The sequence below is a fragment of the Anser cygnoides genome, chromosome 10 (assembly GCF_040182565.1).
Source record: "Anser cygnoides isolate HZ-2024a breed goose chromosome 10, Taihu_goose_T2T_genome, whole genome shotgun sequence".
NCBI lineage: Eukaryota > Metazoa > Chordata > Aves > Anseriformes > Anatidae > Anser > Anser cygnoides.
The window spans coordinates 633,212-647,026 of NC_089882.1; the positions used below are offsets into that span (position 1 = coordinate 633,212).

The 13,815-nt window shown below is 37.8% G+C and overlaps 1 protein-coding gene across 21 annotated transcripts in view; it reads left to right on the forward strand.

Moving 5' to 3' along the window:
• The window catches only part of ERC2 (ELKS/RAB6-interacting/CAST family member 2), a 523,782-nt gene that overhangs the window by 285,796 nt on the left and 224,171 nt on the right, over nucleotides 1-13,815 (forward strand). For all 21 annotated transcript variants that reach the window (XR_010834045.1, XM_048047550.2, XM_048047548.2 and 18 more), the window contains one exon: nucleotides 8,888-9,048. Coding sequence is in view for 20 of the 21 variants with exons in the window: in XM_048047550.2 (XP_047903507.2) it covers nucleotides 8,888-9,048 (161 nt within the window). In the remaining variant the exon portion in view is untranslated. The remainder of the gene's footprint in view (nucleotides 1-8,887; nucleotides 9,049-13,815) is intronic.

Below are 13,815 nucleotides of genomic sequence, written 5' to 3' on the forward strand. Positions count from 1 at the left end.
TACAAATATTTTCAAAAGATTTTAAGTATGTTTTTTAATTATAGGTGAAATCATTATCTTAATCGGAAGACCAGATAATGAATCCAAGAAGTATGTTGTTATCCTACATGGTCATTGTGAACAGCTGAGGTTTAGAATAAAAAACTAATGAGGTTTACAATAAAAAATGATGGAAATTTTTACTGGCAGTATCAAGAAAGTTAATCATTTCAATACATTTCCCAGAACTGTCTTGCAGAATCTCACATTAACATAGTAAAGACTGCTACGCTATTAATCTTTTTAATTAGGATATGTATTTCTTTTAATCTAGGGGAATCCACTTAATTCTAGAATATTTTATGCACGGGTGGAAATATATCTCTATCATAATTCTGCACTGATACCAGTGAACATGACAGGTAGCCACCATGGGACTGCAAGTAAAGAAAAACTATGGGAACTAAGGTACCTTCTTCTCCTGACTGTGGTCCCTACCAAGTCTAGGTGAGAAGTTTCACAGAATCACAGAATTGTCTAGGTTGGAAGAGACCTCCAAGATCATCTAGTCCAACCTCTGTCCTAACACTAACAAGACCTCCACTAAACCATATCACTAAGGGCTACATCTAAACGTCTTTTAAAGACCTCCAGGGATGGCGACTCAACCACCTCCCTGGGCAGTCCATTCCAATGCCTAACAACCCTTTCAGTAAAGAAGTTCTTCCTAACATCCAACCTACATCCAACCTAAACCTCCCCTGGCGCAACTTTATCACATTCCCCCTCATCCTGTCACCAGGCATGTGGGAGAATAGACCAACCCCCACCTCTCTACAGCCTCCTTTAAGGTACCTATAGAGAGCGATGAGGTCTCCCCTGAGCCTCCTCTTCTCCAGGCTAAACAACCCCAGCTCCCTCAGCCGCTCCTCGTAAGACTTGTTCTCCAGACCCCTCACCAGCTTTGTTGCCCTTCTCTGGACTCTCTCGAGCACCTCCATGTCCTTCTTGTAGCGAGGGGCCCAAAACTGAACACAGTACTCGAGGTGCGGCCTCACCAGAGCCGAGTACAGGGGGACAATCACCTCCCTAGACCTGCTGGCCACACTGCTTCTTATGCAAGCCAGGATGCTGTTGGCCTTCTTGGCCACCTGAGCACACTGCTGGCTCATATTCAGCTGCCTATCAACCAGTACTCCCAGGTCCTTCTCTGCCAGGCAGCTTTCCAACCACTCATCTCCCAGCCTGTAGCGCTGCTTGGGGTTGTTACGCCCCAGATGCAGGACCCGGCACTTGGCCTTGTTGAACTTCATACAGTTGACCTCAGCCCATTGGTCCAGCTTATCCAGATCCTCCTGCAGAGCCTTCCTTCCCTCGAGCAGATCGACACACGCACCTAACTTGGTGTCATCTGCAAACTTACTGAGGGTGCACTCGATCCCCTCATCCAGGTCATCAATAAAGATATTAAAGAGGACTGGCCCCAGTACTGAGACCTGGGGGACTCCACTAGTAACTGGCCTCCAACTGGATTTGGCTCCATTCACCACAACTCTTTGGGCCCGGCCATCCAGCCAGTTTTTAACCCAACAAAGCGTACGCCAGTCCAAGCCACGAGCAGCCAGTTTCTCGAGGAGAATGTTGTGGGAAACGGTGTCAAAAGCCTTACTGAAGTCAAGGTAGATCACATCCACAGCCTTCCCCTCATCCACCAAGCGCGTCACTTGGTCATAGAAGGAGATCAGGTTTGTCAAGCAGGACCTGCCTTTCATAAACCCATGCTGACTGGGCCTGATCGCCTGGTTGCCCTGCAAGTGCCGTGTGATGACACTCAAGATAATCTGCTCCATGAGCTTCCCTGGCACTGAGGTCAAACTAACAGGCCTATAGTTCCCTGGGTCTACCCTCCGGCCCTTCTTGTAGATGGGCGTCACGTTTGCTAGCCGCCAGTCAACTGGGACCTCCCCTGATAGCCAGGACTGCCAATAAATGATGGAAAGCAGCTTGGCCAGCTCCTCCGCCAGTTCGCTCAGTATCCTCGGGTGGATCCCATCCGGCCCCATCGACGTGCGTACATCCAAGTGCTGTAGCAGGTCGCCAACCATTTCCTCGTGGATAGTGAGGGCCACATCCTGTTCCCCATCCCCTTCCACCAGCTCAGGGTACTGGGTATCCAGAGAACAACTGGTCTTGCCGCTAAAGACTGAGGCAAAGAAGGCATTGAGCATCTCAGCCTTTTCCTCATCTTTTGTAACTAAGTTTCCACCCACATCCAGTAAAGGATGGAGATTCTCCTTAGTCCTCCTTTTTGTGTTGATGTATTTGTAAATATGTTTTTTTGTTATCTTTAACGGCAGTAGCCAGATTGAGCTCCAGATGAGCTTTGGCCTTTCTAATTTTGTCCCTGCACAGCCTCACAACATCCTTATAGTCCTCCTGAGTGGCCCGCCCTCTTTTCCAAAGATTATAAACCCTCTTTTTTCTCCTAAGCTTGAGCCACAACTCTCTGTTCAGCCAGGCCAGTCTTCTTCCATGCTGGCTCGTCTTTGGGCACGTGGGGATGGACCGCTCCTGAGCCGTTAAGATTTCCTTCTTAAAGAGTGCCCAGCCTTCCTGGGCTCCTTTGCCCTTCAGAACCACCTCCCAAGGGACTCTGCCAACCAGTGTCCTGAACAGCTCAAAGTCAGCCCTCCGGAAGTCCAAGACAGCCGTTTTACTGGTCCCCTTCCTGACTTCGCCAAGAATAGAGAACTGAACCATTTTGTGGTCACTCTGCCCAAGACAGCTCCCGACCACCACATCTACCACCAGTCCGTCACTGTGAACAGAAGGTCTAGGGGGCACCTCCCCTGGTAGGCTCTCTAACCAGCTGCGTCAGGAAGCTATCTTCCACACTCTCCAGAAACCTCCTAGACTGCTTTCTCTGGGCTGTGTTGTGTTTCCAGGATATGTCTGGGAAGTTGAAGTCCCCCATTTGTCCTGTATCTATACTGTCCTTCCTTATCTTAGAAAACTAAGCCTCATATATTGTTAACATAAGACTTAGCAAAAGGGTTAAAGTATTTTAAATGCTACTTTATGTAGTAATCTCAGTAAGGTTCTGATTTCAAATATGGCAGCATGGCATCCCACTTGATAATTTTGCTGTTCTGTTCCTATGGAGATGGCAAAGCATTTAATGAGGGTTGCTTTTTCGGCACATCTCGTAATTTGTCATACTCCCACTGCATTGGGCTCTACTTATGATAAAAACAAAACAAAAAAAAACAGGAAATGAAAATGAACTATTATCCTAAATTTTATAAAACTTGTGCTTACTTTCCTGTCAAATCCTTCATCAAAATGTTTATTTTAAAGTGTATATACATTCACGAGTATGATTTCTTTCTTCTTTTCTGTCAATATCCAAAATAGTGAGACTCTAATATGTGACTTATTTCTTGATTTGAAAGAAAAAGTTCAGGAACATCAGTCTCCCTAACTATATTGTTTTTGTTAGACCTGTTTTCTGGGTTTAAAAACTGTGATAGAAGAAGTCTGAGGTGAGGAATTTCACTATGGATAACAAATGGGAAGAGAAGAAAGCAGAAGGGAGCATGGTAGTGAACTTATTTCCATGTCTTGCAAAACTCAGTGTAACACTTAACTATGTCTGTTCCCTTTTGTGAAATGCACCTTTGTAATGAAACTAGTTAGACTGTTGTACACTGGAGAAATTCCCATTAGGAACGCAAAGGAACAAGGTATTTTCAAACCACGTAGCAGGATAAGACCAGTAAGTCCACATGACTTGTGTTGGATCTGTGTGTCTGTAATTGAGTTGGTCATGAGATAGAGAAGTTCTGAGCAGGATGGCTGGCACGCATCCTTCACTATGTGAAGCACTGGCAAGCCATTCGTGCAAAAAGCTGAAGTCTGCTGCCTGAGTCAGAAGAGCTGGTATGTGGCTACTTATGCGTACAAATCCAGGTTTTTATCTGTTTTCCCACATCACTGACTGTGTTACCAATGTCCTTTTAGTCCAGTGACAGAATAATTTCATATGAAAGCCACATAGAGAAACTTTAAGGAATCTAATCTAATCTCTCCTTTTTTTTTTTTTTTCAATCTCATGCTTAATCATGAAGAGGAAAAAAAAAATATTAATCTTCACAGAACTAGAGATAACTGAAGTTTATATAGTGTGTAACTTAGAGGAAAAAAAAAGCATAAAGCATTTCCTTAGCAAATGGAAAAAGGAAGGACCTTTGAAAACAACTTTTTTTTTTTTTCCCCACTGAATTTTTATTATAAAAATGGAACTCACATAAATTCATACTGGATGAACTCGTAACACTTTTTTTTTTTTCTAATTATCCATAATAGTTAATATTGTTGCATTAAAGAAAAGTGATGAAGCTAGAACTAAATAGTAGGAGATACGAATATGAATTTTACTCTGTAAAATTAATAAATAATCAACGTGTGCTAACATGAGGTTAAGTTTCAAATTAAAGTAGGCATCCAGCTTTTGTATAGCTACTGATACGTGAACAAGTCAGTAAAGGAAATCCCAAACTCTTGTATTTATAACTAATATCATTGTTAAAATGAAGTGCCCACCTTTTGAAGGTCCTAATGCTAACAATACTAACCTTGATTGCTGCCGAGCTGACAGCTTTTTGTCATTCTGCAGAAATACACTATACTTGAACTGAGAAAACATGCAGTTGTCCCTCGCCCTCCTTATTCCCACAAACTGGAACAGTATTATGTTAGCATGAGTTGTGCTGAGCCGAATCCAATCTGGAATTAAGAATGCTCCAGGGCATTTTTAATAAACTGTCATTCATTTGAACTCTAACCTTCTTTAATTTACAGAATCTGGTAATGCAGATGTATACTTCAGCCACGTTAATTTCTTTTTCTTTTATTATCTTGGTGTGAAAGTGATGTGTGTACTGATGGGACTTGAAGATGTGAAACTGCAGAAGAAGTAGCAAGTGTTCATTTAGAATGGACTCAAAATTAAGAAAGAATTGTAATAGTTTGGTTTGGTGGTTTTCTGCCATTCTGAAATGTAAACAAATTCTGGTACTGATTTTATTAAAACCCTTGAAGTGCTGATGTCAGGCTTTCTGAAAGTAAAATGGCTTTTATTTGAAAGTGCAAAGGATAAAAAGAAGCCATTGTCTTGCACAAAAAATAATAATAATAATAATAAAAAAAAAAATCCCTACAATTATATTCAGGGCATAGAGCATTCAATAGCGAAGAACTTTGTATTCATCGAGGCTATCACAGTAAACTCTTTTAAAACATGAATTCTTATTCGTTCTTAAGCTGATATCTAAAATGACAAGGTTTGTGCCCAGAAACAGTTAAACTACCAGATACGGTGGGGAAAAATGAGCAGGGTCTCAGGCCGGCTGGCTGAGGAGCAGACCGACGGGAAGTCGGAGGTGTTCCTGCCAGCTGCCCGAAAGGTGTCGCTGCAAGGCAGAGATGGATGCCGCGGGAGGGCACCACCAGCAGGGCCCACCCGGGGACGGCAACACCTGAAGGTCTTGAAGATGCTGCATGCATCCGGAACACGGTGCTGATCCTCGGCAATTAAGCTGAGACGCTTTCTGTACTTCTGTATAAATAAACGTTGTAAGGAGGCCTGTGTGTTAATTTAGGTGGAATAGATGCCTTAATTTTGAAGGAAAAGGCCTGGATGAGGCAATACAGGTAACAAATATAATAATCGATACAGTTTATCTCGATCCTTCAGACAACATTGAGAAAAGTATGTTAATATGTGAAACTGATGCATCAACAGGGGACTCAGTTCAATATCTGGACAGTGGAGAAACCAAAACAAGCAGAAAAAACAACTCTGGAGGCAGGATGGTACCAGCATTTTGGAGAAGAAAGGATTCAAGGGTGCACAGAATTTTGTAGATGCAGTACAACTAAATTCCCTAGAAAGAAGCATTTTGCCGTAGGTCGGAAAGGTAAAATTTTACCCTTGTAGTACTGGATTCATCTCTGTTCCTCCAAGTTGTATGAGGAGATAGTAAATCAATGTTCACCTTTAATATTTTCTGCTATCGTTTTAATTCTAGTATCAAAGAAGAAAATATGTGCTTGCATTAAGAATTTGGTTTGTTTTACACTGCCTTTTTTTTCCAACTAGACTTTTATATCTAAATAAAACTACCATCAATGTTTATTTATCCATTGTGTTATGTGCTACAGCTATATAATTATATGAAGATGATTGTGTGTACTACATCAGCACTCACATATTTTGATTTCATAATAAAATACCTGATTAAAGAAAAAAATTGAAAAATCATTTTCTTCTACCAATGTCTGCCATTTCAATTCTGCTCTAGATTTTGGTAAGACAGCTAACTAAGAAAACGTATCTCAGAACTTGGGTCATATTCAAAAACTGGAGGAAGAACTAGCTGGCAAATACTGTGTTGAAAGTGTAAATGGAAGTATAACTTTCAAGTCTTCATGTGTTAATGATTTGTGGTTTGAAAAAGTTTTCATATTTAAATTTTTAAAGTTTTTTTTTTTTCTTTCAAATTTTGATCTCTTTTCTCTGGTAATGTATAAGTATGTTATTAGTATACATTAACAAACCCACAGCTTTGTTTTTCTGAAGTCTTTAATTTCCATAAATATTTTAAAATACAGCTGATGTGATATATCAGAAATTAGGTGAGCATTCAGTCAGTCAACAGGTTAAATAATAAACTCAGCTGAATCTGCAGGAAAAGGAGGGCAGTTGTACTAAAGATATGGAACTGGTACTGTTCTGCCATTTTACACTCGCATCTCCAAGTGTAGAGTGACTTGGTGTTTAAAGGCACTCTCTTGAAGCAAGAGGCTGTATGAGTGAATGACTTTGCAGTCTTGAATCCTCACTACTGTTTCTGTTAATGTATGCTACCCAAAATTAACTATCAGCCTGGAGCAGCAGATAAGCAGTTATAAGTTCAGTAGAAACTGTGTGTTTTAAAAACCACAAGGATAAGACTATTAGTAGTTGAGACTTCTCCTTCTTGGAAACAGCACAGATTTGTGTTCTTGTACTAAGATAGGAAATGAAGTATCAGTTGTTATATATTAGAAATTGAGTATATTTTTAAGAAATTTCTATCTCCTGGTTTTTATTATTGCTATTATTATTATTATTTTCCCATGTTTTTCCCCTTTTTCTCAAGTGTGAATTGAGCTTTAATTCAAGTTGTTAGGCACTGAAGGGTATCAGATGTGCCCTAGTATTCCATTGATCTTTTTACAGTGTTTGTAAAGATGCAGATGCAGCTTGTGTAGAAGGGATAAGCAATTTGTGTATCATATTCAAACAGGGTGCGTGTCCTGCTCATTATAATCTCTCATTTCATGGAGATGATACTATTAATTTTGCTTTGTTGAACTTGTTATATGGGAGGCAAGCAAAGCCATGAGTGTTCAGCTTGAAACAAAAATAAGTGGTTTATAGACACTGATTGTATGTTAGTAGATCTTAGATAACAACAACAAACAACAATTAAGCATTGGCTTGGGGGAAAACATCTTACTTTCCCTGTAGACACGTTGATTATATGACCACAGCTGAGTTTTGTTAGACTTTTCAGTACACCAGCAGAAATGAACACTTTACAATGACTTGTATAACATGAACAACTGGATATGTTCCAGTTTTCTTCCTCTCTCCTATTTCTTTTTATTTAGATGTTCTTCCTGAAGTGTTGGCTAATTTATAAAATGTTAATATTTGGGCAAAGGAGGTTAAAAAAAAAAAAAAAGAAAATACAGGAAATACAGTATTCATTATTTAAATCACTGTACCTTATACAAGTAAATGAAATCTGTTGTTTATTTGCAGCTCTTCAAGTAAACTATCATTTGAACATTTGTTAAGAGTAGTGGGAAAGCGTACTAAAGTGTCCTGTTTACCAGAAACTATTTGTCCCCCATTGGTTCTGTGATTCATCCCACAAGTGATTTTTCTGCTTCTAGACAGGTGACATATGTAGTCATCTCTGCTCTTCAGTTTGTTCTTCAAATAATTTAATACAGCATAGCAAACACTTTTTTACTTCTAAATATTTTTTTCTGAAAACAGGAAGTTTTTCTGAATTCCTGCAAGTAATTTACCCTAAATTCAGTTGATGTTTACCAATGCTAAAGAAACAGTTGGATCACGCGACTTTCCTGTATTCTATACTTCAGAGATTCTCATAGTTGTCATGAGAAAAGTAACTTGGTTGTTATTAGAGCAATAACAGACATTTAAAGTTCAGAACCAGGGAATAGTTTGGGTTAGAAGGGACCACTGGAGGTGACGCAGTCTAAATGTCTTCTCAAAGCAGGGATAACTTCAAAGTGTGATCAGATTCTCTAGGTTTCATTCAGTCAAGATTTGGAGAGTCTACAGCTTCCATAGGCAACCTGTTCCAGCGCAGAAGGATGTGCATTTTCTGATGAAAAATATGTGGATGACCATGCTAAGTTTTTATATTAAAGTACATATCTATTATCTGCATGTAAAATTTCTGAAATTAGTATTGTGATGGGTTACCAACACCCTGAATTACAAATATTTTCTGCACCATTTATATTTTTATAAATTGTGTCTCTATGTGGCAGCGTTCCAGGTTAAATAAATTTCTGGCAATCTGTATTTGTTCTGGTTTGTATAAATGTTACTTATTACTAGATGGAAATGTTGTTGTTATTATTATTATTATTATTATTTGTATTTAACTTTGGTTGTTAGTTTCTAAAATAGGAATGGATTTCAACAGCCTTTTACTTAAAATAATTCCTTTTGTGTGTGGATTTTTTTTCTTCTGTATTTACATAGATTTAAGATTTACTCATTAAGCTTAATATAGAGCTTAAAAAGTTCTCCTCCTTTTAGGTAGAAGAGCTGATGAATGCATTGGAAAAGACTAGACAAGAATTAGATTCTACCAAAGCCCGTCTTGCCTCAACACAGCAGTCTTTGGCTGAGAAGGAAGCACATCTGGCTAACCTAAGAATAGAGAGGAGAAAACAGCTTGAAGAAATTCTAGAAATGAAGTAAGTACATTGATTTCTCTATTTCTAGATAATTTTTTTCTCAAGAGTTTTTTTTTTCAACTTTTTTTTTTTTTTGGTCTATATATAAGGTCTTTCAATAGTTGTAGGACCTAAATTCCTTTTAAAATATAAAAAGCAAGAGTGTTCATTTTAGAAGCCATTTCATTACTTAACAATTGATATGAGAATTTTTTTGAAAGCTGTCATTTGTTACATGCAAGTAAAATATCAGTGTAGTGTAACTTCCATGAAAAACAGAGGATTTAAGGCCCTGTCCTTCAGTGACAATTGTGTGTTGGAGTTCCTGTTATTGGCAAATGCAAAGAGAGAGGTTTATAAACCTTGTGAATGGTGCAAAGTTTATTGAATTTAGTGGGTTAAAAACAACAACAGATACAAATACAGATCTGTGTTCACATTATTACCATATATGTGTACAGAACTGGCAAAGGAAGATAGACCTGTAATTAAATCTAACTTTCTACACATGATAAAGGAAAATATCTGTAATTACAGCATATTAAGGCTCTAAAATGTCTTTAAAAATGGCATTTGCCAAAAAGGGCTGATGCTATTATGACTTGTCTAGGTTGGTAAGTGTATAATTAATGTTCAACAAATAAAATCCTCAGTTATAATTTCCAAACTATTTTATTGCGAGAGAAAAAGAAAAACAAAACCATTTAAGACATATTTAGCTTTAGCTAAGTTGTTGTAGTTATCCTTACATTTTAAAGGGAGGTACATAATCAGAAAAATAGTGCTGTAAACAATACAAAGTGGCAAATGGCCACATACGCTTACTACAGTTGTATAAAAGTAGATTTTAATAATGGCTGCTGTGTAACATAGCTGAAGAAACACTGATGTAACCATGAATGTTCCCAGTAAAATTAGAAAAAACTTCTGCTTTTGACTTTAATGAGGTGTATATCTATACAGAAAATTGGAAACGCATATGAATTGCAGTATTATGTGATGTATTGAATTTATATGCTTTTTTAAAATGTGTAAATATTGATTCACCTACAATAACCTAGATGTTCAGAACAACCATTTTTCATGTAGTCATTTATTTTCTGTGTAGTGCCTTGATCTGTTTCTTTGAGAACAAAACAATATATATAAAGTCACATGGCAAAATATTACTGAACAGAGAGCACAAATAGTGAGAATAATGACAGATTTACATAATCATTTTTACTTCCTGTATATTTTAGGGTAATTTATTAATTGGCAGCATTGACCATAACTTTTATTTATCATTTTAGTATTCAATACTGAGTGATTACAGTTCTTGGCTGCTAGCTTCCAGTTAAATAGGCATGCAGTGTGTGTTTAAGAACATTCATGATGATTTCCTATGCTTATATTATGTTCAAGTTCCAAACATAACTCTGCATTCTAGGCCCATCTGGCTGACATTGCCAAGATCCATTTTAATTTACTGGCTGCAATCGGTTGTCAGTTTTAGGTAATTTCTTCGGTTGTCATTACATGTCCCTATATAAATTCAGTTATTTAAGGAAGTTTAGAATAAAAGTGGATAGCAGCTTAATCTTATTCATTGTCTGGTTTGTCTTTTTGAACTGGGAACTGCATAAGTACTCTAAAGGAAAGTTAGTTGGATGGAAGGAGATAAACATCAAGTTCCTCTTATCTTGATGCAAATATGTGAAAACATGAGATTTACTCTAAAGAATTTCTAAGTGTTAAAGTTTGGAGAAAGATTTGCATGTGTATTGTACTTTCTAAATATAAGGTTCCCTCCCCCAAATGTCTATAAAAATATTACTGTTTTAATTCTGGAGGAAACATTTTTCTTATGGTCGTCTTTTTTTTTTTTGCACAGTGTATGCATAACTCATACTGACATTAATGGAAGTTACGCATTCATGTTAACAGCAAAATGCACCATGTGTTCAAATCCATCATGTTACCTAATTGTCTTAATACTTTATGCTCATTATACCTCCAAGCAAAATAAAATCAATAAGCTTATATCTTAATAACTGATTGTTTTAAAAAAAAAAAAAATCTGTTGTGTAGTATGTCAAAAGCCATTTTGATGCTTAAAAAAAAAGGTTTATCATCAACAGAAATGTTTTAGTTGGCCTGAAATTAAAAATTGGTTGTTAGAAATATATATATGTAAACTACTCTTTCCAAGATGTTTTTGTTTTCTGAGTGTCTACAAGAAGGAACAGAGCCTACTGAGAACTTCGTTTTCTAGGAAAGCCTATTCATTTCGTAATACAAAGAGCTGGAAGGTAGAAACTTGTGATCTGTTATGAGGTGGGTTTTTTCTTTTTTCAGATGTTTCAGAAGTGTCATATTTGTTGAACATGCTTTCATGACTACAGAGCATCCAAAATGCTTTCATATAGAGTGTCCTTTCCTGTATGGTGGATCCTTACAAAACTCTGAAACCCGCCTCCAACAAAATTAGATAGCTGTATAGGTGGATGAGTATTTTTATATAAAAACACTTACTTATGGAATGTGGATCTTACTATATGGAATAGGTAATCTTTTTAGAAATAGTGAAAATTGTTTTCCCTTTGAAAGATAATAAAGTTTGACCTGGAGAGCCAATAGTCATAGAAGGAAGTTTAATGCCATGTGAAAGAGAAGACATAAAAGTTATCATCACCTTTTTTGTTAAGTTCAACTTTTAAATTATATGCATTTCACCTTCTAGCTGCAAACACTGAAATTAAAATAAAAATCCCCAACTTTGTTACAAAAACTTGGGGTTTTCTTGGTTAAAAATCCCTTAAATTCACTTTCTACACTTTAATTAGCAATGTTTAAATTTAAGATTTAGAAAAAGAAGACGTCTTTGTGGTTTTGCATTCATTCTATGACCCTTCATTAACTTAGTTACAGGTGACAAAAAAGGCACACTTAGCAGTAATCTCCAAAGCTTAATCTCCAAATATTTGCAAAAAACTGAACTTCATGTTTTGTCTTGAAGACCAATGAATTCCTAATTTTTGAGCTCCGACTGTAATTACTGAGCATTTCCTTTAACAGTCAACTTAGTACACTGAAGTTTTCAGAGCAACCTGAATGAAATTCTTGCCAAGAGTCTGAAAGGTGGGGTAATTTCCTTGCCTTTGATGAAGTTCATGCTGTCACCTGTGAGTATTGCTAAACCAGTTTTGCTGGAAGCAACTTTGCCCTGAAATTCACTACGAATTTTCAGAAGAAAAAAACATATATTCCCTATTGTGGAATAAATCCGATTACTTCAAATGCAGCATTAAAGATCTCCTAATAAAATAACCAGCTACTTGTCCTTTAATTCAATAACAAAGATAGAATGTTGCTGTGCTGTCAAAAAAAGAAAGTTTATTTTTTAAATTAGATTTTCCAGTAAATTTTCTTATAGTGTCAGTATAAAATGAAACATTCCTTCCTTTGTTTAAGAATGTTCACCATTTTTTTCACTGAAAATAATAAATGAATATTGCTTATCTCTGTTTTTTCATATGTTTACTTTATTCATTTAACAGCACCTGTGTATAGTCAAGGACGAAATATTTGTGGGAAGAAGAGGATAACATGTTTTTTCCACCATGCATTCAGTCCTACCAGCTGCCACTCTTTGCAGAAGTGCTGAATCCAAACTGCACTTTTACCTCCTGGGCTGGTTGTTCAGCTGATCTGCCAAAAAAGGACTGGTCAGTGCCATTTGCCACTAGGTGCCAGTCTCGGGTGCAAGACCGTACTCTGGGTCGCTTTGGTTTAAGGAACTGGGTAGGAGCAGCTGCACAGAGCAAGTAGGAAACTTGTTGCAGGGAAGTGAATCAAAGCAAGACTGTCTGTAACGTTGTCTGACTGGTCCCTTCCTCCCTTTTAGTGCAGGAAATTGTACCATGGATGCATAAAAATGGCTTCAAGTGGGCTTTCTGCAGACATCACAGGGATGAAGAGGGACATTGAATGAATTCTGGAAGTCAGGGATCACAGCCTAAGGGGAAGACTGTAATATGCAAAACTAGATAGTCATAGTTTGTAAGAAAGTAAAAATATTTTATGGAATATTAGTGGCAGAAGTATACGGAAGTTTACCGTTCATCCGGTTTTCCCCAGGCATCCTCCCACCTTTCCATCTATAAATTTTACCCAAAGTAGAAGGTGGCGATTTCACATCTGTGTAGTAGCACAGCAGGAGCTGCAGCTCTTGCATGTTCATAGAACGTAGACATGCTTCCAGCACCTGGATGAATCAGCTCATGTCCCTGCCTTACCTTCTCCTGTTACTGTTTCCATCCATTACCATCTCAGGCTGGTACTTGGGTAGGGAAAGGAACTCGGGGAGTTTTTGCATAATTATGTCCTAGTTCAATCCAAGAGGTTCAGTAACCCATAGGACAGTGATTTCTTCCTCATCACTGGGGGTACAGCTATGGTCAAAACCTCTTCTGAAGTTGCTGTGTGAGCAGTAAATCCAGCACACCTGGAACATTTGGAGTCATTGTGTAGGCAATTCACCTGTTCAGTGCATACATAGGCCAGAAGCCTGAGACTCATCAACTGGAAAATCCCTGGTGAAAATGTAGGGTCTCTTCTTGCATACAGTCATTACGTTATCTTTGTTTTTTGGGATCTTCCATAGCAGCAAAGATGAGGAAAATAATGTAGCAAGGGAGGAGAAATTGGCAAGGTGATTTGAGTTTGGAACTATCCTTTGAAATTGCTTGGAACTCCCTCTTTAAAAGCACTTAAAATGATAGCTTCTCTACAGACGCTGTCTGCTTT